Source organism: Oreochromis niloticus, linkage group LG22, assembly GCF_001858045.2.
Source record: "Oreochromis niloticus isolate F11D_XX linkage group LG22, O_niloticus_UMD_NMBU, whole genome shotgun sequence".
Lineage (NCBI taxonomy): Eukaryota > Metazoa > Chordata > Actinopteri > Cichliformes > Cichlidae > Oreochromis > Oreochromis niloticus.
Genome location: NC_031985.2, coordinates 17,452,636 through 17,477,387, shown reverse-complemented (window position 1 = coordinate 17,477,387; position 24,752 = coordinate 17,452,636). Strand labels below are relative to the sequence as shown.

Below are 24,752 nucleotides of genomic sequence, written 5' to 3'. Positions count from 1 at the left end.
TCCTTAGAGCTTATGCAGAACCAAAGGACTAAGGGGAATGATAGCAGGAAGTCTGTGAGCACCTAATTATTGTTTTACCACTTAAAAAGGTTATGCCATATCTTTTAACTCTCAAACACATAGTCCCAAATTACAATTTCAATACAAATCTTTCTAGCATGTTTTTTCGACTTATTTTCCGCATCTTTCTAATGTCTGTAATAAATGTTTAAAATGCCTCTGGTATCTTTTCTTTTAATATTTTACCCACAGAGTTTACAGGCTTTTGAAATCATTGCAGTAAAAATATGGAAACATAGGTAGAGTGTAGAAGATTTACATTATGAAATAAAAGCAGCAAGGTTCAGTATTCTTTATTTTATTGTACACAAAATGTTGGGAACCTTACAAAGTTTTATGCCATATGTCAGCTTAATAAACTCATCTTAACGTTAACACCATTGTTTCTGAATTACCCCAGTATAAACAAATGTGTCACAAACGTAACATGTTTAACGTGTTATAAACAACACCAATAAAATATTTTTAGGAGATTAAAAGCAACGTTTAGAACAACCAGGTGCAAAAAAAAAGTAGGAAATCTGCTTCTCTTTCAACAGGGGACGAACAGAGGAAGACGCAAGCAAAGGCAAGCATATAAAATACTATTTAAATCGTTACAGCAGCAGCTTATAAACAGAACACATGCGGCAATTAAAATAAACATATGGGTCTCGTTTTTAAGGCATCTGAGTGAAGACATGCACATGAAACCGCATGAGAAATACGATGGGTGGAGTAGAAAAGCATCACGGGGAAAAGTTTAGTCTTTGAAGCTACAAAGTGCTGTATGTGTACTTGATTGTCTTCAGGTATGCACGGCTATCCAGTGTAAAAATGAAGACTCAGATTAAGTTGCCTGTAATAGTCACATTCAAAGTAAAACAAAAAAACTAAACATTACATCACTTTGGATACACAAAGAAACACTAAGAGCTTCAAACACTGACAAGAAGTAACTTAACATGCAGAAGCAAACAAAGCCTTTTTGTTTCTTGGTTTGTGATATGAAACTACACATCTACCGTACGACGGGAACATAAACGGTACCACAATGTCAGATACTAGCGCCGTAATAAACTGTAATTATTGTAGAAACACAGTAAAGAAGTTTCTTGAGAACACAAGTTGAAGTACAGTAAGCAGAAATCTGCAGCAGCTGTAAATTCTTCTCAATGTAAAAGAGAAACGAAAGATCGAGAATGATAAAACGTGACAGCACTGGCGCGATCGTAATCACATCGGAAGGCTCAAAAATGCAGTGTAATGATCACGGCAGCCCGCCTCTGGACTGGACCGCCGAACTGAAAATAAAACCAACTGAGAGGCGCAAGTGACTTCACAAAACTGAGGACTTGAATACGTTTCTGTGCACATACGAGGCTCGTTATGTGCCAAAATTATGGTCACGTCACGCCGTTTCAGTTCAAACATCTTGCTGTTTGACCGCTGTTGTTTGATGCTGTTCTGACTTGTCGTGCTCCCTTTTGGTTTGTTATGTCGTCCTTTTGCGTTGCTGTCATCTCCCTGTCGTTTGACAGCCGACAAATGTCCCACTGATGGCAAAACCCCAGTTACACAAGCTGTGTTCTGGATTTGGTTTGAGACACAGCTTCAGTGGTTTGTTGACATTCTGAGAATGCGCTGGCTACATGAAATTTTCAGATAATCTTTCTGCACAGTATTGGAAAGCGCAGCAACACGGCAGGTTTAAAGCTCAAAGTTGAAAAGACACAAGGGAAACATAATTTTGGCACAAGTGGAACCTCATACAAGAAAATCTGTTTATGGTGAAGAGTAAAAAAGTTTTGCGGTCTTGTCATTCTAGTAGTCATTGTCATTTAACAGTTGGAGGTTTGTGGGTCACTCTCGTTCAGGACTCTCATTCAGAGGAGATTTTGCTGTCATAGAAACCGTCCTCGTCCTCAGAGCTTAAAGCAGAGGAGGCCAGAGTCGAGCGATGTGTCTGCTGCGACTTCCGCCTGAGAGAAAGAAAGCAACAGAAAATCCATTCAGACTGACTAACTGTTCAGCTAGTTACTACACAGTGCCACCTAGTGCAAAGAGCATTTATGCACACGAGTCATGTAGAAATCCACATTATTTCATAGTGACGAAGGAGAAGGCCTACTTTAATTCACTCTCCAGCGTTGTCACTTTAGCCTGCAGTGCTTCCTGCAGCTCCCGCTGCTCTTCCAAGTCCCTGAGAACTTTACGGCGGACTCCCTCCAAGCGCTCCACCTCTAACTCGCTCTCGTCGACTTGACGTTTCAAGGCCTTCACGCGCAGCGTCAACTGGGGATGGAGAGGGAGAGGACGGGGGTTAAAGGGGGACAGAGGAGGTGATGCAAGGAAGGAGTAGGGCTGGGGGTTAAAGGCATCAGCATCACTGGATGTGTGGGTTCGTAAGGGAGTGACAACAGCTATGAAGGCTGTGGTAACATATAGGAGGGATGACAGATGGGAGGTCAGGGAGCATTTTAGCACCCGAGTGAGGTTGGGTTTGGGCCGGGAGGTGTGCAGATGAGATTAGTGAGCAATTAAATACTGTTTAAACTGCATCAGCGGTTAAATAGAAGGCATACTTCAAACTTTATCTATGGATAATTTTTACAACATAGTTATTAAGTTGCTAAATTAGTACGAAGTCAGAGTTTGGAAACTTAATAAAGTAAATTTCACTCATGAAAACTCAAAAAGTTTAATATTGCACTTGTTTGTAAGGTTTGGTGATCGCTTAAATATACAGGAGGGAATTATTAGGCCACCATCTTTTTAAGGAAGCTTAATAGAGAGACCATAAGTTGGAAAATAACTAGCTAGAAGGTCATAAATTCCCTACCAACAGATCTTATATGGTCTCTGATTAACATACTGTTCAATTTCCTGTTTATTTATTAAAATCAAAACCTGAAGGGTGGAAAAAAGTCACAGGTGGTTTGGTATCAGCTCCTTCTGCTAAACTAACCACCGTTAAACCCATTTTAGGTGGTTAAATCTCATCTTCTTATGCAACCTTTAGCAAGAAACCCAAAATGTGAACCTGTTTCTTTAAATGGTTATATCCTGTTTGAGTTTTTAAAGCAAACACTAGCCAATGAGCATGCAAATCCCCATATTTACCTGATCTCTCTGCTCAACGTGCTGGCTTCTCTCCTGGTCTAATGTGGCGTTTAGCTCCTTCAGCTTTCTCTCTGTCCGCCTCTGAGAAGCCTGGATAGTGGCCTTCTCTCTGCATGTGGAAATTCAGAATGAACCACGTCATTCTTTGACATTTTGAAATTTTTATTCTGTATGCATTGGCAGTTAAAAACATCTATTCATCTTCCCAGGTGTTGTAGTGATTGCATAGTGGATGTCATTAATAGTGCTCAAAAATGACCTGTTTAGTCATACCTTTCTTCACTGTGTAGTTTCTCCTCTAACTCTTGAATTTTGGTTTCTAGAAGTGTGATTCCAGCCGAGGGTCGAGGCTGTCCCTCCATGTCTGCCACTCGAGACTTTAGTTCCTTCATCTGCAAGCAGAGTGACAGTGTGACAACTAGCAAGCCACATATTTTGTAAGAAGCCATTTTACAGATCCTTGTACGTCCGTACCTGTCTCTCCAGTGCACTCTTGTCCATTTCCAGGTCATGTCTGGCTGAACGCTCCTGCATGAGCTCTGAACGAAGCTGGTCAACCTGAGAAAAAAACCCCATAATCATATGTAGATAAAGTGACCAGGTTAAGTTATTAAATATATATTACAGTGAAATGTCTCCTGCTTATTTGCATGTGTATTCAAATGTATGTCGCACCTGATCTCGGCTTCTGGTAATGCGATCGTTCAAAAGCTCCACATTACTCTTCTCCTCATCCAGCTCGATCTCCAGGGTTTTAATTTTATCCTGTGAACACACACACACACACACACACACACACACACACACACACACGTAAGTAAATGTGTAGTGACGCATATTCACATTTCTCTCAAAGTCACTTGACACCTCGACATCCCTAGCATGACTCCCAAACCACTTGTAACACTTGATCTCCATTTTTTGACCTACCACTTAATCCCCTCCACAACCCCGGGGTTATAACCTTTGACCCTGAAGCCTCACCTCCAGGCCTCTGACCTCCCGGGCACGGTCAGTGTGCGTGCTCTTTTCTGCTTCGAACTCGCTCTCCAAGTGTTTGAGGCGGTTGTTGAGCAGGTCTCTCTCCAGCTGAGCGCTGTCTCTCTCCTCACTGCACGTCAGCAGCTCCTTCTTCAGACGAGAAACCTGGATAAAAGATACAAAGTATTATTTATGAAATTCTCTATTTTCATGGATTTTTTTCTTTCCCCTCTCTCTCTGTTTTTTTTGCCGTTATAACTCCCTCCAGGCTTACCTCAAAGTTTAATGGGCATGGCTGCTCTTTTTAGAATCGGCACTTCTTCACTGTGAGAAACTTAATGTACCTTCAGCGAATGTGATATTTCCATAAATTTCTATTTAAAGTTTCAACAGCTTCAGTATCTCACCACATTTTTTCCTCCAAATTTTTTGATCTATTTTATGTTCCATACAAGCAATTGTGACTCTTCAGCAAAAAAATATTAGACACTAAAACTCGACTATGCAGTTCTTGGAGAAACCACAGTGGGATTGTTGCTACTGCTGGACTCGCTTGCTGCTATAAAGTTGGAGATAAATAGGCTGGATAAGAAAACTGAAGACAAATAGCAGTCAATGTTTGATGAAAAAATCCACTAAAGCAGGGTTTTAAGGCAGCTTTAAAGTGTGAATGGTAGCTGAAAGACTTGAAACTGTGATGGTTTTAATTTGAACTGCAGTATAACCTCACATAGAAGCAGATAACTGACTCAAAAGTGTGGCTGTGTTACTATTACTGAATGTCCACACTCAGAAACAGACAGACAGACAGACAGGCAGGGATGCTGAGAAGCAAATAGGTTTAAATAGATTAAAATGTGTATATAAGATTTGTTTGATGAAAACACGTGAAAAATATCAACCAATTGGAGGGAGGGAAGATTCAAATCCACCAATGAGGTGATGGAATCCAGCTCACTCTCTGTTACTTGCTTACACATGTATCACAGTTCTGTGTCATACTGTAAATTTTGTTATTATTAATCCAATACCAAATAAATACAGGGTTATACAGTTTATGGCCAAAACCGATAGCGACACAGATGCCGATACTTTTAACCAATTAAGGCAGCTCATGTAGGAGAGAGCAGTGTGTCGTCATTTATCAGATGAATCATTGGTTTAAATCACTATGATTTTTACTTTACACAATAATTAGTTAACGCAACAAAAGAGACCTTTCAGCTTTTCATATGGTTTGAAACTGAAATTTTTGGAGACTTGAAATGTAAATGTGTCTGTAAAGAACTTTAGGTCAACTTCTGTTGTTTCAATGTGCTGTAGGTTACAAATCAAATAGTAACAGTCAACAGGAAAAGGTTCAGACATTTTTTATAGTGAATGTTTCAGGTGTATTTTTTCATTTCCAAACAATAATTTACTAGATAATTTGCTACATACTGAACTTAGAGGATAGAAACAAAGTATCGATCTGATAGCAATACCAGCATTGGTATCAATATTTGGATTGATCCGCCCACCTCTACTGTGTCAGCTAAGCAGCAGTTGAATCTGCCATCCTTTACATTTCTATAGCCATCTTTCCTCACCTCTTCTTGCTGGGCCTTCAGGTTGGTCTGAGCCCTCTGCAGCTCGGCCAGCCTGTCCTTACTGCTGCGCTGCGCCTCCAGCAGGTCCTTCCTCGAGCGTTCCCTGTATTCATCAAACTGTATCTGCAGGTTGGTTACCGAGTGACGAGAATCTCCCATCATCAGCTCCACCTGAGAGTGAGACAGAATTAAGAAAGACTTGAGAAAATGACATCTCCATCTGTGTAGACATTCGTCCATGCATAACTCTTTCACACCTCTTTGTTAAGCTTTTCAACTGCCCGATCCAGCTGTCTCTTCTGCTCCTCCAGTTCGCTTTTGCCCCTCCTCAGCGCCTCCCTCTCCATGTCTCGGTCCTCCAACCGTCGGACCAGCTCGTCCCTCTCCTTGCTCAGTCGGCCGGCTCCTCTCTTGGCCTCCTCCAGCTGAGACTTCAGGGAGCGGTTCTCATCCTCCAAGGCTTCCACGGCATCCTCGTCCTCCGGGCTCCGGGGCATGCTGGAGTGAAGCTTTGTCTGGGAAGCATATCAAACTATGAACACAGCAGATAGACTAAATTGTCTTTTTATTACTTAAAAAAAAACTGTATTACAAGTCAAGACTTGCACTGGGCCAAAAAAAGGAATAAATCCTTGTATTTATTTTATAATTTGGGCTTGTAATGAGTTATTAAATTTGATTGGCATACAAAACAAGGAGAATAGCAAATAATAAAAAGCTTTCATATTTAAAGCAGAGTTAAAATCGAAGTTCTGCACTTGAAGCATTAACATGATGACTGCATAAAAAGTCCAGTTTGTCTGCATATTTGATAAATTGCTGTGCACTGATTCTGTTTACAGATTTGTGAAAGACTGCTCCACACACAGCTCTTTAAACAGCTGGAATACACAGCTGTTGCAGTCAACAAACAGCACAATCCACAATGTTCATCTTTAGCAAATTTATCCCAGAGGGATTTCTAAGCCTTATGTGCTTAAAGGGGTTTGGGGTTTTTTTTTTTGTGTAATTCTTTTCACATCACTTGGTTGAATATAGTGTCTGTGTGGGAGGACACCTCTTTTGTTCTTGTGCAGTATATGTGTTTACATAATTCTGCGTGTGTGTACAGCTGTGGACTATAGCCGCTTTTTGAGCAGTACCATGCGGGCCAGCCTCTCCTTCAGGCGATTGTTTGTCTCTTGGAGCTCCAGGTTGTTGTTGCCGTGGTCCACCACAGTACTTCCTGCACCAGCTGACGACTGTAGACAGGAGGGGATCAAAGCAGAGAGACGACAGAAACTGAAGCTTTATTCTCCATGTCGAATATGCTCATTATGCCTACACTTTTTCTGTTATTTTTTAAAATCTAAAGAGAAACTTCCATATCTGCATTATTTTTAAACATCAAATGGTGCAAGATTCCTTAATTTTATGCTGTAAGACTCTTGCTTCGTTTCTACAATCCAGATGATGCTTCACCTCCTTTGCCTTCTCGAGTGCCTTTTCCAGCTCAGTCTTGTCTTTCTGAAATTGCTCCTTCAACTTTCTGATCTCGGACTGAAGCTCGGCCTCTTTCTCTCCGCTCGCCTTCTTCAGAGCTTGAAGTGCCTCGATTTTCTCGTCCAGCTGACCCCTTTGTTTGTCCAGATCGGTGCGAGCCCTCTTCAGGTCGTTATGGCAACACCGAAGCTCCTAGGGACGGGCAATCAGAGATGGATAATGTGTGTGAATGAGTGAGAGGAATGCGCCAGGGTGCATAATAATGTATTAATAAGGGGCACATGAGTGTAAGCGTGTCTGTCTGCAGGAAAATGTAAAGAAAAAGAGCAAAAGCCCACACCCACACTGCTGCTGTGACACATTAAAGGAAAAAAAAGAGGGAGTAAAACATACTGTAAAACAAAGGAGATGAGCTCCTGCATTTCACCCACACACTGAGCATAATCTTTGCTGAATTACCTCTGCTAAAGAACGGTTATCATCAGACGCAGGCGTTTGTTTCTTCTTGGCAAGCAATGAATCCTGAAGCTCCTTTAGCTCACCCTCCAAATCTTCCTTTTCCAAACGAGATTTTTGCAAGCTATGAAAAGAAAGAGAGACACTTTATAAACAGCAAGGCCATTAAAAAAATAAATAAATGAAATACACATATGCACACAGCTCGGGTAAAACGCTGCACAAAAACAGCAACCGCAAGCAACAAACAAAGCACAAGGGAGTAAAAGTTACTATGAAATCACCACAACCAAAAAACTCTCAGATTCTAAGATTGCACATGAAACTGTAATTTATCATTTGCTTATTTATTTAAAGGAAGAAGAATTTCATCAGCAAACAGAAAAATAATGAGGATAGTAAGGATGAGCAGGGGGATTAAGAAAGTTGTTTAGCCACAGTAAAGTTGGGTTTGCTAACGCCAGATTGCTGTTAGTACGGGTTCACTGATCTAATGATCGAATCAGACGTCATCAGATACAGAATCCACTCTGATGGGATCCTTTCAGGTGAATTTCAGGGAGCGGATCTCAAGTTTTGATTGAAACCAGGCTAAATCTACACTACTCAAACCAAACACAGCAAGACTAATTTTCTCTCTCACGTTTGGCTGCTGGGGTTCGCCTCGTTCCTGCTGAATGAAAAGCCAAGTGAAACATGGCAGGCATTAAAAATAACTCAGGAGAAATATAATATTATTAGACTGAGGCATAGAGAGCTCTTTTCACAGGATGTTGTAAAGTTTTCAGTGAGCAGTGCAGATGATTTGAACCAATTCCCCATTTGAAATATGAAATGTGACAGTGACAGAGTGTTTCTGATGCATGAACAAAGCTGAAACATGTTCCACCAGCATGCATATTCATGCTTTTTAACAGGTTTGCAAATATGTCTTTGTTGCTGTTCACTGAGGTGATGGATCATATATGCATTTATGTTAAAGAAGATGCAGGACATGTGATACTAACTCCTCTTTGGTCTTTTGCAGCTCCTGCGTGGTGGCCTTCAGCTCCGTCTTCCACTGCTCTCCCTGATCTCTGCAGCTCTCCAGCTCCTGCTCTAGCGTCAACACGGAGGCGTTCACCCTCTCCCTCTCCTCTACGATCTGCTCCTGAGACTGAGGCGCACAGAAACACACACAGAGTTTCATTTTAGAGATGCGAAAGTGAGCGTTTTAAATGCTTTTAGTCCTCCTCATTATCGTGACATGTTAAAGCACAGTGATTCAAAAGGAGCTAACGCACCAAATCTATCACATTTTCTTGTCATTTATTTTCTTTTTCTGACAAATGTTCAGCCCACAGGATTAGAAAAAAAACAAGAAAAAACCCCCCCAAAAAAACAACAGATCTTTTAGCTCGCACCTTCATCAACACGCAACCCACGTCTGAAGAATACTACATAAGAAATATCACTGTACTATATCAGGTAAACATGACAGGGTGCTGTATGATCGGTACTGTGTGGTCGGTGTAAACAGCGATTCAACCGCTTTAATCCTCCCCTCGCCAAATCAATCACCTCATCAAAAGCAACTGCCAGCTTGTCTGCTTACTTCCTGCTCTCCGGCTGTGTGTTACACTTTTTTATTCTGACACTGCTGCTACTTTCCCCTAAATCTGCATAATGATCTATTTCTGTATATACATATATTCTTCAGATTTCCTCTTCACCACATCCCGAAGCACCCCAAAAACAGTCGGCTGGTGCAAACAGAAACTTTACCAAAAATTCAGCTAGAAAAGTTTTACTCTGCAATCACAAGCAGCAAAATTCTCTTTCTCTAACTCTGCACACCAAGCTCTGTCTGACCTTGTGATACCCTGACTCCTGGTTTGAACACTGACTGCATTAAACCGAATGGCAAGATAAAGCCTGAGTGAATGAGGGGCAGATGAAACATCAAAGCACAAGTTAACATCACCTTAATAATTCATGCAGGACACAAACTGCCTGACAGGCATAACCCGATTGTTCTCCCAAGACAATTGTACCAAGAAATTGCGTATGACTGTGATGTCACAAGAAAAAAAAAATCCAGTCAGTGATCAGAAACAGAGAAACTTTAACTGTGATTGCTGCATTGCAGGTTTTCTGTAACCAGAGAGTTTATTTCCTTCCTTGTCAACAAGACCCAAATGCTAACCCTCGTCTCTATGGATCCAAAACTAGCAGGAGAATTATGTAAAACAGTAAATCTCCAAGTTGTTATTAGCAAACTGGCTATTTTTAGTCATACATAACTAAAAAAAGAGTAACAGTGATTTTAATAATCGTCCTCTAAAAACTCTCAATGACAGCCTGCCAAGCTTGAACCTTCAGATAATCAAAGACAACAAATGTTAGATCCACTGTAGGCAGCCCCAGGAGTGGGGCACATCCCCCTTTCCCCCCATAAAAGGCACTCGCTCCATTTTCATAACAGATATTGCCCGGACCTGGCACAGAGGGCTCAAGGGAGGAAGAGGCAAATTATCTTATAATCTGTAGTCTCTTGGTGTGAAACTGAAGCAGCATCACAAGGAAGATCAAAGTAGAAATGAAATAGAAATAAAAAAGGACACTGTTTCATATTTTTCACTATAAAAGTACAGACGGAAATGCCGGTACTGATTTTGCTCATTCATAAAGCGAGTGCACATGTTTTTTTTGTTTCCCTCACAGTCACAGTTTATTGCCTGAAGCATCTATCTTAGTGAAGAAGGTTGACTTTGTGATAAAAGAGGAATGCTTAAACAGTTAATAGTTAACCTATTGTTCTTAAATTGGCACTTACTAGTGTGTCATTAACTCTTTGTTTCTAGTGATGTTAACTGACCATAATAAAATCTCTCTTCCAGAGCTTGTCAGGTCAGACTACACTCAAGAAATTCAGCCAAAATCATACAGCTGGTGATGGAAAAGTCTTAATTTAGATGTATTTCTAAGGAAGCTGATAGTCATGCAGAGATCACAGACCTCACATCAAACAGCTCCAGTATTTTCTGACAAATTTATGATTTTTTTTTTTAAAGACAGCCCCTGATGACTCTCAGCCGCAGAGTTTTAATTGCTTTCATCTCTAGTTTCAGTGTTAATCGTTTTCGTAACTAAGACAAGTCTGACATCTGTAGAGGAATCTTCTAAAGGAATTTCATTTTAAGATTTGTTGGAAAAGAAAATGGTGTAATGCTTATTTTTTTGTGGGGAGTGGTCGTGCACTTCAGGAGATGAGTTTGGAAAAATCAGAGCTCCAACTTCTACATTTTGTGACCTCGTATCTGCGTATAAACAACAGAGGCATCCACCTGTGTGAACTGCTCCATGGTTTTTCTCAGGTCCTCCATATCCTGGCTGTACTGCTCCCTCAGACTCTCCATCTCTTTGTCGTGGCACTCCACCTCCTCCTTTAGTGCCCCCTTCAGGGCTGTCAACTCCCGCTCTCGCTGGTGTAGCGTATCTTCTAGACGCTGGCGCAGCACGGTGGCCTCAGCCAGCTGGGCCTGCAGAGCGGCCACATCCTGCAGAGAGGAAAAAAAAAAGGCACATTCAGATGGGTGCAATGGTGAGTTTGTTTGTGAACGCGTAACTTTGCAGCGTCCTGACCGTCTGCATCGAGTCTGAATGAGATGAGTTTTCGGAAACCCTCCTCAGTTCTTCCTGAAGCTCAGCTAGCTGATCTTCCAGCATGTGCAGACGTGATTCTGCGATTTCTCTGGCGATACGCTCCTCGGCCAGTCTGAAACACAGACACGCAATCAGTGCTGCAACAGTGAAAATATGCTCCAAAACAGCACAGAAGCAAAAAGTTGGAGCTTTGTGTTAAAACCACACACACTTACTCTTCCTGGGCTTGCTGCAGTTCTTTTTTGAGGCGTTTGATTTGCTCCTGAAGTTCCTCAAGATTCCCTGTTTTGAGGCTTCCATCAGATCCTCCCTTCTGCAGAAAATGAAACACACACACACACAAAGAGAAGAAGATACTAAAGGTAAGACGAGGAGAAAACAGCAAAGGGACAAACACAAAGAGGAAGGCTGGAGCTAGTGCCACTCTCGGCCTTGCAATGCATTATGCACTCTGTATTATCTTAACCTTTGAAAGAAAAACCCCTGGCTTGGATTCTTTGCCCTAGTTTCTGACAGTCAAAAAATCTTTGGGAGAACAAGCCCTGCCAGTGTGCTCAGATATCGTCAAAACAGACGCTCTCCCCACAGAAGCCGCTCGTTCTGACAGGCTGCAGGGGGAAAAAGAGCCGGAGAAGCAGCAAAAAGCTCGCTCTTCGCCCACACCGCTCTGCCGTTCGGAAAGGCCTCCTTCTCAGTGAAAAAGGGGGAATAAGCGCAGCCTGCCTGCCCATGAAACTCCTCTTATCCTCCTACACACTCATTACATGGACGCACACACGGAGAAGAAAGAGACAAAGCGAGGATCACGGACGGTTCTGCTCCTCGGGGGACTCTTTCACATTTCTGTTACTTATCATTGATTGATTATGAAGATATATTTTGTTTTCACTTTCTTCTCGTCCCCCGCAGGACAGACTGTAGATAATCCCGTTCTGGGACATTGCTCTCTATCCTCACAAAAAGATAATTAAAAGAGGATAAAATAATAAGGGAATAAGTGTAAGCTCTTCTGAGCACTCTGTATGAATTGCATCAGCTGTATAATGATGTGTATTAACAATTTAAAAAAAAGAGCCTTTCTTGCTGGGTCTACAGTTCAAAGGTTTAGCAGTGTTGGAGGTATGTATAATGTTAACCCTGCATTTAGTTCAGAACACTAAGTAGAATAAAACTTATCTACCAATTTCTTGTTTTTGTTCCTAAAGATGTGGTAGATAAATCTTAATATTTACGTAAAGATAACCTGAGTAAAAGCAAAATGGAGATTTTGAATGATGCCCCCGTTTAAAAAAAACAATTACCCCACTTGTTAAATCATGAATTAATCAATTTTTTTGGAAAGCTGAGTTCAGTTTCACATGTCACATCCAGGTCTGATTACTGTCAGACCCGTTGAATCAAGGAATCAATTAAATAGAACCTGCCTGACAAAATCAAGTAGTTTACAAGATCCGAAAAAAGCAACAAATCCACGATTTAAAGAAACAGATGAGTAACAAAGTCAGTGACATCTATCAGTTTGGAAAGGCTCACAAAGCCACTTTTAAAGCTTTGTGACTCCAGTGAACCACGGTGAGAGCTGTTATCTACAAATGGAGAAAAGTGAGAAAAAGAACAGCGTTGAACCTTCACAGGAGCGGCTGGCCTATTAAAATTATTACAAAAGTGTATTGATGACTTAAACAGGAGGCCACACAAGAACACACAACAACATCTAAAGAACTGCTGGATGTTCACGCTCGAAAACCCTCCAGTGTGGCCGAATTAAAGCAAGAATAGTGGGCCAAAATTATTACAGTTACAATTACATCACACAGGGCCAGGTAGGCTTGGAGAACTTTTCTCCTTTGATAAATAAAATCAACATTTATATAAACATATTTTGTTTTTACCTGGTTTATCTTTGAATAATATTAGAATGTGACATGTAAATGTGACAAATTTGCAAAAAATACAGTTTTTTCTTCAAAGAAATTATTGAAAGCCAGATTTTGTCCTAATGCTCACGTCCCTGAAAACATTCAAAAGCAACTGCACATCAGTATTCACAGCTGGGATTCAGCCTCTGACAGGTTGTAGTCCTGTGATTGTACAGGGGTCGAAAGAGCAAACGGTTCATATTTGGTTACATAACAGTAAAAGAAAGAAAGACTTTCTTCTCACACTTGATACATTTCTTGCCTAAATGACCAGATCATTCTTCTGGACTCTAAAACACAGGAAGTATCACCGTTGAAGAAAAAGATTTTTCTCTTTTCAGATTTTAAACCTTTAAGAATTACAGCTGGTACTTACACAGCTTTTTCTTATGCAATGATCTGTATTTATTTTAATGTTGTGGGTGGAAATGATTCATTCGTAATTTCAACATCAGTTTCAGTTTAGAGAGAGAGAGAGAGAGAGAGAGGCAGCACTAAAAGTATCCCGAACTGAAATCTGTTCTCCAACAGCAAACTTTTACATCAAGTCTTGCTTCTACAAGGACTTTGCCATGTATCACAAAGGCGTCCAGGTTGCCACTTGTGTTGCTATTGAAATGTCAGATTTGTTTAACAAGAACCAGCAAAGGAAACAAAATGTTTTAAGAACAAGTTTGGGAGGTACGGGCTATTCGAGCTGTTGACATTCGCAGGAAAAATAAATTTGTGATTCAAAAAAGGGCGGATGAGAAAATGGATAAACACATCCTGCATTGAGTACAGTGCACTCACTGTATGTTTTTATTTTTGCTGCCTTAATTCTTCATGGCGCTGATTTAACAAGGTGCCGGAAACATTCCTCAGAGACTTTGGTCCATATTGACGTGATAACATCACACAGTTGCTGCAGATTTGCTTGCTTCACTTCCATGATATGAGTCTCCCGTTCCATCACATCACAAAGGCGCTGTATTCGATTGAGATCTGGTGACTGTGGAGGCCATTTGAGTACAGTGCACTCACTGTGATATTTAAAAAACCAGTTTGAGATTATTTGAATTTTGTGACATGCTGGAGCAACCATCAAAAGATGGCACAGTGTGGTCATAAAGGCATGGACATGGTCAACAACAATACTCATTACACTGTGGTGTTTAAATTATGCTCAGCAGGCACTAAGGGGCTCAGAGTGTGCCAAGAAAATTTTCTCCACACCGTTACACACTCAGCACGAGCTGGCTTATGCCAAATTCTGACCTTACCAGCAGAAATCAGACCAGGCAACATTCTTTTGTCTATTGTTGTCCAGTTTTGGTGAACTGTAGCCTCAGTTTTCTGCTCCTGTCTAACAGGAGTGGCACCTGTTGTGGTATTCTGCTGCAGTAGCACATCTTCATGTTTGGTGTATTCAGAGATGATCTTTTGTGCATCTTTTGCAACAAGAGGTTATTTGAGTAACTGTTGCACTGCTATCTGCTTGAAACAGCCTGTCCATTCTGTGGCCTGTGGGATCAACTAGATATTTTCACCCAGGGAACTGCAGCTCACTGGATATTTTCTTTTTTTCTCTGTAAACCCCAGACATGTGTGGAAAAATCCCAGCAGATCAGCAGTTTCTGATATATGCCAAACAACAACCTCGTCTGCATGCCTAAATGCACAGAGTTGCTGACATGTGACTGGCTGAACAGGTGTAAATAATGAAGTGGCTGCTGAGTGTATCTTCCTGTTACGTCCGTGATGGCAAAGCATCAGGGCACATGAATGTTTACACTACAAAAGACATGTGGACAAAGCTAGCGGCTTGAGTGATCAGACCAAAAAGCACATCCTGATTGTGGTTTACCATTGCAATCTGTAGCAGGGGCTTTGTTAACTTATTTACCTCGAAGACAAGTAGTTTCACCTTTTTAATTGAACGTGGTCTGTCAGTATGAAGTAAAATTCTCTAGAAATTTAAATAAAATCTAATCTTCGGTCATCGGTTTAGCAGGTCACAACATGTGAACGTGACCTTTGTGTGTCAACAAACAGACAACAGTTTTCACACTGTATGCAAACAAGCAAGTATACATTAGCAATGTTAGACTCGAGTAAGCCAACACAGACGAAAGGGTGTCAGTGTATGATCTCAATAAGTTTCCCTTTAACAAGCGTTAACTGGTAACACCACAGTAAAACACTCAAAACACACCGCAAGCACTTTGAGAAAGCCACAGACATGAGTGTGCTGACAGTGAAGTGACACAAAGTCAATACAGCTCAAAATACAAACATCTCTTGGAAATGTGAAGGGCTAATTATTAGTCAGTTTTAATCTGGATACTGGTTGCATCAAAAACATCTGCCTCTGGAAACACAATCATGTATCCCTGCTCTGATCTTATGTTGAGGTTTGATACAGACAAAAGCAGCACTTTGCTTTAGAGGCAGAGCTGGAGAATAAACAGCCTTGAAAAAAAAAAAAAGAAGAAGGAAAAAAAAAAGGAGACTCTTTCATCCTAAAGCTTGATGCCGTTTGTGGATTTTTCAGTAGCTGCTGAAGAGCCCGAGATGACTTCTGCTAAAAAGAATAAGCCACTAAAGCCACAGCAATATACTGAAGTGGACAGTGTGGTTAACGTCACAATAAAAGGATATTTTTTTACAACGAGACCCCTCAGAGGAGGCTCTGTCCCATCCAGCGAGCCAACCCCGAGCTGGTGCAGGGTTCCACTCCAACTCAATTATTGATGCCTCTCAATGACTGAGCTCTCACCACACTGAGCTTTCCTCTGCAGGTGCATCGTTGCCAAGAGACAAGACGGGCAAAATAATTCACAGGCAGCCATGGTCACAAGCACAATGAGAAGTACATAACAAGGGATCATACATAATCAAGGGCATGTAATATGAGAAGGTAAGGCCACAAAGGAATCATTTCTGTATGCAGATTTATTCAAAAAGATGCTAATTTAAAGGAGGAAGCGTGTGTGTTCTCATAAGAGTGGAACAATCTGTTTCAATAAGGCGTAACAAGAAGTGCAAAGCAGCAAACATGGCACCAAGACGGGGAGAGGAATAGTCAGCCTGCTCCTTACTTTTCAAGTTTTTTGGCCTGCCAAAAGAGGATCGAGGAGACAAGATGAATGAAACAGAAACTTCAGGCTGCCAACCATCTGCTAGCTTCACTGCAAGATGAAGGGAGAAACAGCTCCTGTCCCAGAGATGACAATTTGTCAAACCAACATGCTGCATCTACACTAAAAGCTAAATAAATTATCTTTAATTATATATGTGATTAATGTCTTTTTATACTTTTAGCATTAAGATAGTTGCCTTTTTCTGAGATGTAGGTTAGACATCCCCAAAACAAAACCACAGTATACTGCTGCACCTCGATGTAAACATAAAAACATTATCCAAGCATTCAAGTGTTGCTGACGATGTTGGATTTCTTGAGTTTCTCTTCATTGTGTTCATGTAGGAATATGAAAACACTATGGATGGTAGAAAGAAGATGTGTCAAATTTTACTGAGTGTAAACAATGTGTTCATATGTGTCTCCAGCATGCAACTGCTTTTCTGGCTCATGTTATATGATTACTGCTAAAAATGACTAGAATAAAAGGAAAGGCCTACTTCTTCTTCTGGCTGCCCCTTTAGGAGTGGATCATCTTCCTTCATCTTATGCTATCCCTACCATCCTGTTCTGTCACACCAAACCTCTGCATATTCGTCTTCACTACATCCATGAATCTTCTCTTTCATGTCCCCTTTTCCTCCTGCCTGGCAGCTCCATCTTCAGCATCTTTTCCCCAATATATTCACCATCCCTCTTCAACACATGTCCAAACCATCTGTCTCGCTGACACACTCATTTCTAATCTTGTATATTTGGATCACTCACAGTGAAAATCTTAGCATCTTTATCTGCTTTCTTGAAGCTATCCTTCCATCACAAGTTACCCCTGACACTCATCTCCACCCTGCCTGCACTCTCTTCATCACCTCCCTTCTGCGCTGTCCGTTGCTTTGCATGGTTGATCCAAGGTGTTGAAACTCATCCACCTTCACTGCCTCTGCTTTTTGCATCTTCTCCTTTCCATCTATCTCCATCTGATTCACACACACATCTCGCCTGACTTGACTTTCATTGCTCTTCTCTCCAGTGCATACCTCCACCTCCTTTCTACTTTCTCTACAGATCACAGTGTTGACTGTGAATATCCCAGACCACAGAGACTCCTGCCTGACCTCCCCATCACCACTGTAAACCTAACAGATGGACTTTGCAAAATGAACAAAATCTATTTTTCTTTTTACAATTTTAAAATCCCACAAAGGCCGTGAAGCTGAATCACTTTAGCTAGCATGAACACAAGAGAGTGGTCAAAACAAATCGCCTATGACAATGATCCTCAATTATTAACGCCACTCACAGCTGGTCGTGGAATATCCAGGAGGGAAGAGATTTCACAAACTGACTTGTTGGAATGGTGCAGTGGTGATATCCTACAACAGCAGCACACTATTATTCACTGAGCGTTTAGAATGACCCATTTTTTCACAAATGTTTGTAAAGGCAAACTGCATGGATAGATGCATGATTTTATACACCTGTGGCCATGTCCATAGTCCATATAGTTTATACTCTCTGTGGTTAGATAACCCAGGCTGTGTCATACCTTTAAGCTGCCGGTTGTTTCAGCAATGGGACTGACTTTTGGTTTAAGGAATCCTTCACTGTCACCGATGCTACAAAGAAAACATCAGACAGAGAGAATGAAAAAAGTTTACCTGTGGCCTTTCGCTAATTTAGAGAGCTACACCTTATTTTTTTAATGACACAGTTAAATGAACGATCTGTTAAAACCAGCCACATAAACAATAGAAGTAGAGCATTTTTTAAATTTATCATGTAGTTTTAATTACCTGTTTTTCAGGATGTTGAAGCTAGTTTGCTTGATTGGAGTCTCTCCCCCACCCATGATCTCTGCACTTTGACTTCTAGGAAGTGTCTCCTTCAAAGAGAGAATCAGTTAAGATAAGAAAATAAACCCAAAACAAACAGCTCAATTCTTGCTAAGAGCTCAGGCTCTGCATCATTATTACTTACAGGCTTTTTTGCTATAGTTGGAGGCGTGCTCTTGGCAGTAAACTTCTCTGGTAACTTGAAATTTGTCTTGGGAGCCTCGAAAGCTGTCACCTTGGCAACAGATGGAGGGCTCTTTCCGAGGCTGCTACTTGCTGGAGTAGCCTGGATCTTGAGCTCAATGCTGGAGGAGGTAAACTGGGGTGAAGCGTAGGGATTTGGAGTTGGAGAGGGGAGGGAAACTTCCGGCTCAGCATCTTTTCGGGCGTCAAGACTCCTGGACCTTCTGCGCTCTTCAAGTCTGAGCCGCTGCCTCGCTCCAGAGCGCCCTCTGGTCTGTTGGGCGCTACCCGGTGTTCCACTGTTGAACTTACTGATGAGCTTGTTGATGGGAGCCAGGGAGTTGGTGTCGATTACAGGGACAGGCTCCTCGTCGGTCGATGCTGGAGGTTCGGGGAATGACTGTGACAAAGAATTTGGATTTGGTTTCTTATCACTGTACCTCCCCAAAGAGCCGGTGAAACCAGAGCCAGTTTGGTTTACCCCTCTGGGTCCCACAGGGTTAAATTTGACAGGTTTAAGTCCTGCTTCGTTATATGTTCCTTCACTTGTCCAGTCTGTGTTTTTCTCTACTTCACTAGGTCTCGCTTTGAGTAGGGGTTCAGCTTTTGGCTTCTCTACCTGTTTTTCTCTGCCCATCCCATTCTCCTCCTCCCCTTGTGTCCCTGCTTGACCATCCCCTGGAGGTCTTTTGAGAGGGCTCCCAAAAATTTCCCCATCCTCATCCTCTGCTGGGGAAACAGGGGACTGTGATGAGTTATCAACAGGTGTGTAGGGATTTAAGAATTCTTTCGGAACTTTATTAATTTTTGGAAGGCTGTTGTACGGTGACGGTGTCCCCGAGCTGGAGGTGGGGGTTTTTAACTGAACTCCGTATGAGTCGCCTTTCTCTCCATCCTTCAGGACCACGTAAGGCTGCCCAGAGATTCCCTGAACCCTCACTGCCACGCCATATTTGTTGGAAGGAGTCGCCGCACTGTTGTTTCCCCTGGATTTATCAGGATAACCGCCGCCTGTGTCATGGAGGTCTTTGATGAAGCGGATCTGAACGCCATGATCCACGGGCGTCTTCCTGTCAGCAGACAGGCTACTCATGCTCACTTCCTGGTTTTTGGTGCAAGCAGCCTGAGCAAACAAGGGGTAAAAAAAAAAAAAAAGCAGGAATGCAAATCAGGTGATTCAGTGGAACAAGTAACAAGGACATTTATTGCATGAACACGGAAGACTAACTGCTGACACCATTTTTAAAATCTCACACGACAGACATCCTGAAGATTAAATTCTCATTGCCTGTTTTCTTGTTGATGTGTACACTGCCTGCTTCTTCCCACGTGGAGTCATTATGACAGGGCAAAAATATCACATTGCACGTATATCTTGATGAAACTATCATTTTCTCTTGCTGCTCTACAAGTTGAATTCCTTCTCAGCAAGAACTGTATTGTATTCATGTCATGCCAAATATGCCACTGGGGCACTAAGCACCTCTTTGTACAGGTCGAGGCCTACTTTATTCCAGAGGGTGTGTCTATTGTAAGAAGGAAAAATACTGCAGGAGGCGTTCTGCATGAGACACCTGGAGGTTTATAGCCTCTTATTTATACAGTCACACTCTGTACAAATGTTAACAAAACAAATACAAGATACAAAAAGGGGGTCATTCAGTTGATTATAATTCAGATTATGAGTGCAATGCAACATCTTAATGACTTATTTTAATTTAAAACTTAGAAAAAAAGGTGGAACAAGGACCTACTCAGCCCCAGACTCTGACAGTTAGCGCTACAATTTATTTAAAACACAAGTTTTAATATCAAGTTAAAGAGCTAATCCACCAGTTTTAACCACTAAGTCTCCATGAACCTATGTCTGTGATCAGAGTTATTGTAACGGTTCTGCACATCTGAAGAAACTTTCTAGAAGGAGAAATTAATCCTGGTTCGGAGGTTAAAAATGCTGCCACCCTCTTCGTGTTTGAGAGGAATATCAGTGAGGGTCAAACAAAAGGATGGTATTTGTTAAAATATGAGAAAGTGCATGCTTTAATAAAAGCTGTTTTTCAGCTTTACATGAGTCTATTCATCCTTCTTCCACTTCTCTAACTCAGAGTTGTGGTTGGGCTGGAGCCTATGCCAGCTGTCACAGCACGAGAAGGGGGTACACCACCACCTGCTGCAGGGCTACAACCTTTAATTTATAGAAGTGCAATACTAAATGACTGCAGAAGCTCTAGCATTATTTTCACTGTCATCTGATTGACATTTTTTAATCAAACCAAAGATAATGTGTATATTACAAACATGACAAAGAAAACCATCGAAGCGCTCAGGATGGTTGGAATTTCAGCTCGACTTTGGGTTTAAAGACTAAATTTAAGTGACTCAGTCAGCCATAATGTTAGGAGTACAGCTGAACCAAGTCCACCTTTTATAGTCTGATGAGCTCAAATGAGCTCGGTGATGAACGCCATGAGAAGGTGAATACTCCTCCCTTTGTCCAGGCTCTGCGGAGCATAAAACACAAGGGGCTATGCGAGGAATGGGCTCCCCCTCTCCTGCCACCAAACTTCAGAGCAGAGCCACTCAGGCATAGACTGTTTACTTTAATATGCAAGGTTGTGCATACACACATCCACCTGCTGTGCATTCCCCATCTGGTTGTAGTCGGGTGAATAAGCATCGCTCCTCTCACTATCATTGCAAGTGAAAAAGATGAAATTTCATGTGATCATATTAAAACCCTTCTCTGCCTTCTCCTGCATACACTGATTTTGTATTCAGGTGCTCCTAATGTTAATTTTAGCTCACCATCATCCCATTTGTCCTCTCGTTTTAATTAAAATGTAACCGTCCTTGACTGCTGGTTACAGTGTAACACGCAGGACCTCGACCGCCAGTGAGGTTAGATTAGCAGATCAAAGTCAGACTCTGTCTTCCCTTAAAAACATTCTCAGGATTCCGGACGTTCCCTTTCAGCATTGCGCGTGGTTTGCATTTGTATAATAAGAACAGATTAAAAGAAATTGAGGACATGGTCAGCATCAACAATAAAGCCTACAAATGCGGAAAAACTGTCACACAAAGTGGGAAATATGGGACGAGATAAATCAAACATCAAGCAACCAGTTTTTCAGACCATGTTGTGTGTCAAAACAATGGCCTATCCCTGAGCAAAATCTGTGCTTGCTTTTTTTTTTTTAAAGGGAAGACGGCTATTGTATTATTGCCCAGGCGCTCAGCCCTTACACTGAAATCTCTCAGGTGTATGTTCTCTTGGCTATTTCGGCTTCACACAAAGGCTCAGTTGTTGTACAGCTGTTGTTAACCAGCCAGTAGCTGAGAACTGTTTGGCGACAACTGGTTCACCTCCTCTCATACTCTCTCTGTTTCTCTCATGCACAAGGATTGGCTGTGTCAACAGACACAGGAATGTCACCAAACTGGCCAATCAGCCATCTCTGGTCCCTTTCTCCTCACTCCGTCGGCTCTTCTAATTTTCCTCCGGTGCTGTTCCTGCACCCCAATCAGCTTCATTTTATCCCACAGTTTCTTTTGTTCACAAGTATGTTAAGGAGACGAGTATTGATACTACAGTTTGGTGACGTAGCTGAAATCTGTTACCTCTGCATATTAAAATTCCAGCTTCTTTCTTTATTCTTGCAACTCATCAGACAAAAGACATCTTGTATCAGATTCAACCACCATCTGCAGTCCCAGGTACACATAACAATAGGCCAAGTATAAGATACAAACACATATCCAAGTACACCTACAGTCAAATAATATTATAGACCAGGGGTGTCAAACATAAGGCTCGGAATCCAGAATTGGCCCGGCAAAGACTCCAATCCAGCCCAGTGGAGGGCTTTGGAGAATGTGAAGAAAGGGATAGATTTTGAACTTTTAACTGTAGTTTCATTAATTTTACAGCTTTTTCTATGATAAAGGCCTCCCTTTTTGCCATTCATACTACACCAAATAGTTGCACAATAGATAAACAATTAAATGACACTTCCTGTTTTCCAATATCTACTATAGAAACTTTCTACTATAGACAAAAAAATTTATTTATTATAAATACTCTTATTATAAATAAGAGTCTGCGCAATGAGCTACCAGAACTTTTTCTGCTGTTTTACACATTTATCATGGAGGAAACAGAGAGGTACTGTTGAAATAGAATTTGCTGTTTAGTTAAATGTTTAGTTAAAAGAAGAGTTTCTCCAGTCTGGGCTATGATGTAAACTGACATCCCTGAGACATTCAAATCCTAAAAACACTCCAGCCCCACCACACCAACACACATTATGATATCATTCTCATGGTTTTGCAATATTTTCTCAGTATTTCTCGATTCACACATGGATGGCTTTGTGTGGGTCATAACTTACTTGTAATAAATAATTTACATTATACAGCTAGCCTATGTAAAAATCGCACACAATACCATGATTACACTAAGAGAAAAATATTCATTTGATGCCAAAAAACATCAAACTATCTACAGCAGAAGAACTAGTTTTTGGGGCTGTGTGTTGGGAGAAGAAAGGGGCAGTTCTGTGGTCTAAAATAGCAACAACATGGTAATAATATTCCCTCATTAAAGGCGCATGTTTACGCAAACACCTCAAAATGAGCTTGGAGCATAAATTTGAGGTCAGGACTATTTCTGGGGCAATTTATTTTAAGACAAAAATCAAGTAAACACTTGATTTTAAAACAGCGTGTAAACTTTAGTGAGCTGTCATGAGGCTTATCCTACTTTTCCGCCACGTCCGTCTACTCCAAGCACTACATAGGCTGCTTTGTATTTCCACGGTACACTTAATTCACAAACCTTGACTCATACGACAAAAAATCATTTTCAAGTTTAACCATTAAATGGAACCCGAGCACCTGTGTACTCGTGGATTAATTGCGTCACACCCACCTTTCCGGTCAGTCAGTATCGGTGCGCGTCGAAACCACAGTCTTTTTCTCCTCCCTCTCTCTCTCTTTTCCACGGGCCACTGGGACCACGAGCGGAGCAACAAGATAAACAACCGACGCACCTGCCTTCCAGCGAGACGTCGTCGCAGCCTATTTGTAGCTTTTACCTGCCATAATAATCTCTCATATCCTCTTTACGCAGCGCCGGAGGATCCGATTATAGCCCGCGCATCAGCGCTGTGAGCGCACACCGAGCATCAAAAAAACTAAAAGAAACCCAACAAACAAAAACGCTTGACAGCCTACAATAAAAGGCTTTTTTTTGTTTTGTTTAGCTCATTATCAAGAACAGGAAAAGCCGAACACGAGAGGGCGGCTGCCAAATCCAATCACAAAGCCACAGGTGTCCATCTGCGCAAACTCAAATGTTGTAAAATGCCTCATCAGCAAAACAGAGCTCACTCACATTTAGTTTAATTAAAAAAAAAAAAAAAAATCAACGACAAACACATAGATGGTTATTTTACTGCACCTGTAAAAATGATCCTTATGCTGAATGATCCTCCTCACTTACGGATCTTGCATTTGACAGTCCTTCAAGCAGCAGCAGCGCTGAACAGTGTTGGTGGGATGAGAAGGTGCTACTCAGTGAACCGATAACATAGGGGTAACTCTCCCCTGCTACCAGTACAACCTGTTGCCAGCACATCCGATAGTGAGCGTCCCGCCTCAGTGCCGCCTTCATTGGTTGGGAGGAAGACCGAGGGGGAGGAGCCTGCTGCCTGGGCTCAGTCACATCCCTACACATCAGGGGTTAATACACTACATCGAGTGTGACCCATTTCATCCATGAATAGGTCTTACGGTAAATAATCTCGTAATTATGCTGAAAATAGCGTTTGAGTTGGTGGTATTTATATATGTTAATATATCATATGCAATACAGCTCACTATCAAAGTTTTTACACAATGCAACTCCATTCTTTAATGACGGTTTTGTTAAAGATCCTTAAACTCTACTTGCAAAATGTATCCAGGGGTTATCTGGAGTGACACGGTCTGATTGCAGGATGTTAAATAGGTTCAAAATAAATGTGTATCTGCCAATATGGAACAGTAAAATGCAGGATAGTTGTGATAATTAATTAACATGGTTCAGTTTATACGACTATGTAAAAGCTACACAAATGGTCTAAAACAAAGTGGGAAAATACAAAACTGAGATATGATTAAGAAATGTAGCTTCTATATATTTTATTGTTCCTGGTTAGAAAAACTGGTTTAACAACAAGGGCAGCTGTATGAAGCAAATGCTTCAGTTAATAATTTTGGTTCTATTTTATTTTATACTATAAAAGCTCCTTCATAATGTGCATTAATATTATAATAAATGTTATTGCATCTTAACTCCTGCAGGTACAGGTCTGTAAAAAGTATGCTGCTTTCATGAAGTGGC

At 41.3% G+C, this 24,752-nt stretch overlaps 1 protein-coding gene across 1 annotated transcript; it reads right to left on the bottom strand.

The window, feature by feature from the left end:
• Nucleotides 1-337: 337 nt before the first annotated feature.
• Nucleotides 338-24,119, bottom strand: cgnb (cingulin b). Its single transcript, XM_025902632.1, is given in 22 exon segments — nt 338-1,922; nt 1,925-2,021; nt 2,171-2,334; nt 3,163-3,271; nt 3,436-3,554; nt 3,637-3,720; nt 3,838-3,927; nt 4,147-4,308; nt 5,733-5,903; nt 5,990-6,247; nt 6,875-6,973; nt 7,194-7,406; nt 7,674-7,794; nt 8,314-8,343; nt 8,678-8,826; nt 10,997-11,209; nt 11,295-11,427; nt 11,531-11,628; nt 17,902-17,971; nt 18,149-18,237; nt 18,333-19,493; nt 23,871-24,119. Coding segments are annotated over 22 exon segments (3,906 nt in total). The 5' UTR covers nt 24,105-24,119; the 3' UTR covers nt 338-1,880.
• Nucleotides 24,120-24,752: the final 633 nt, after the last annotated feature.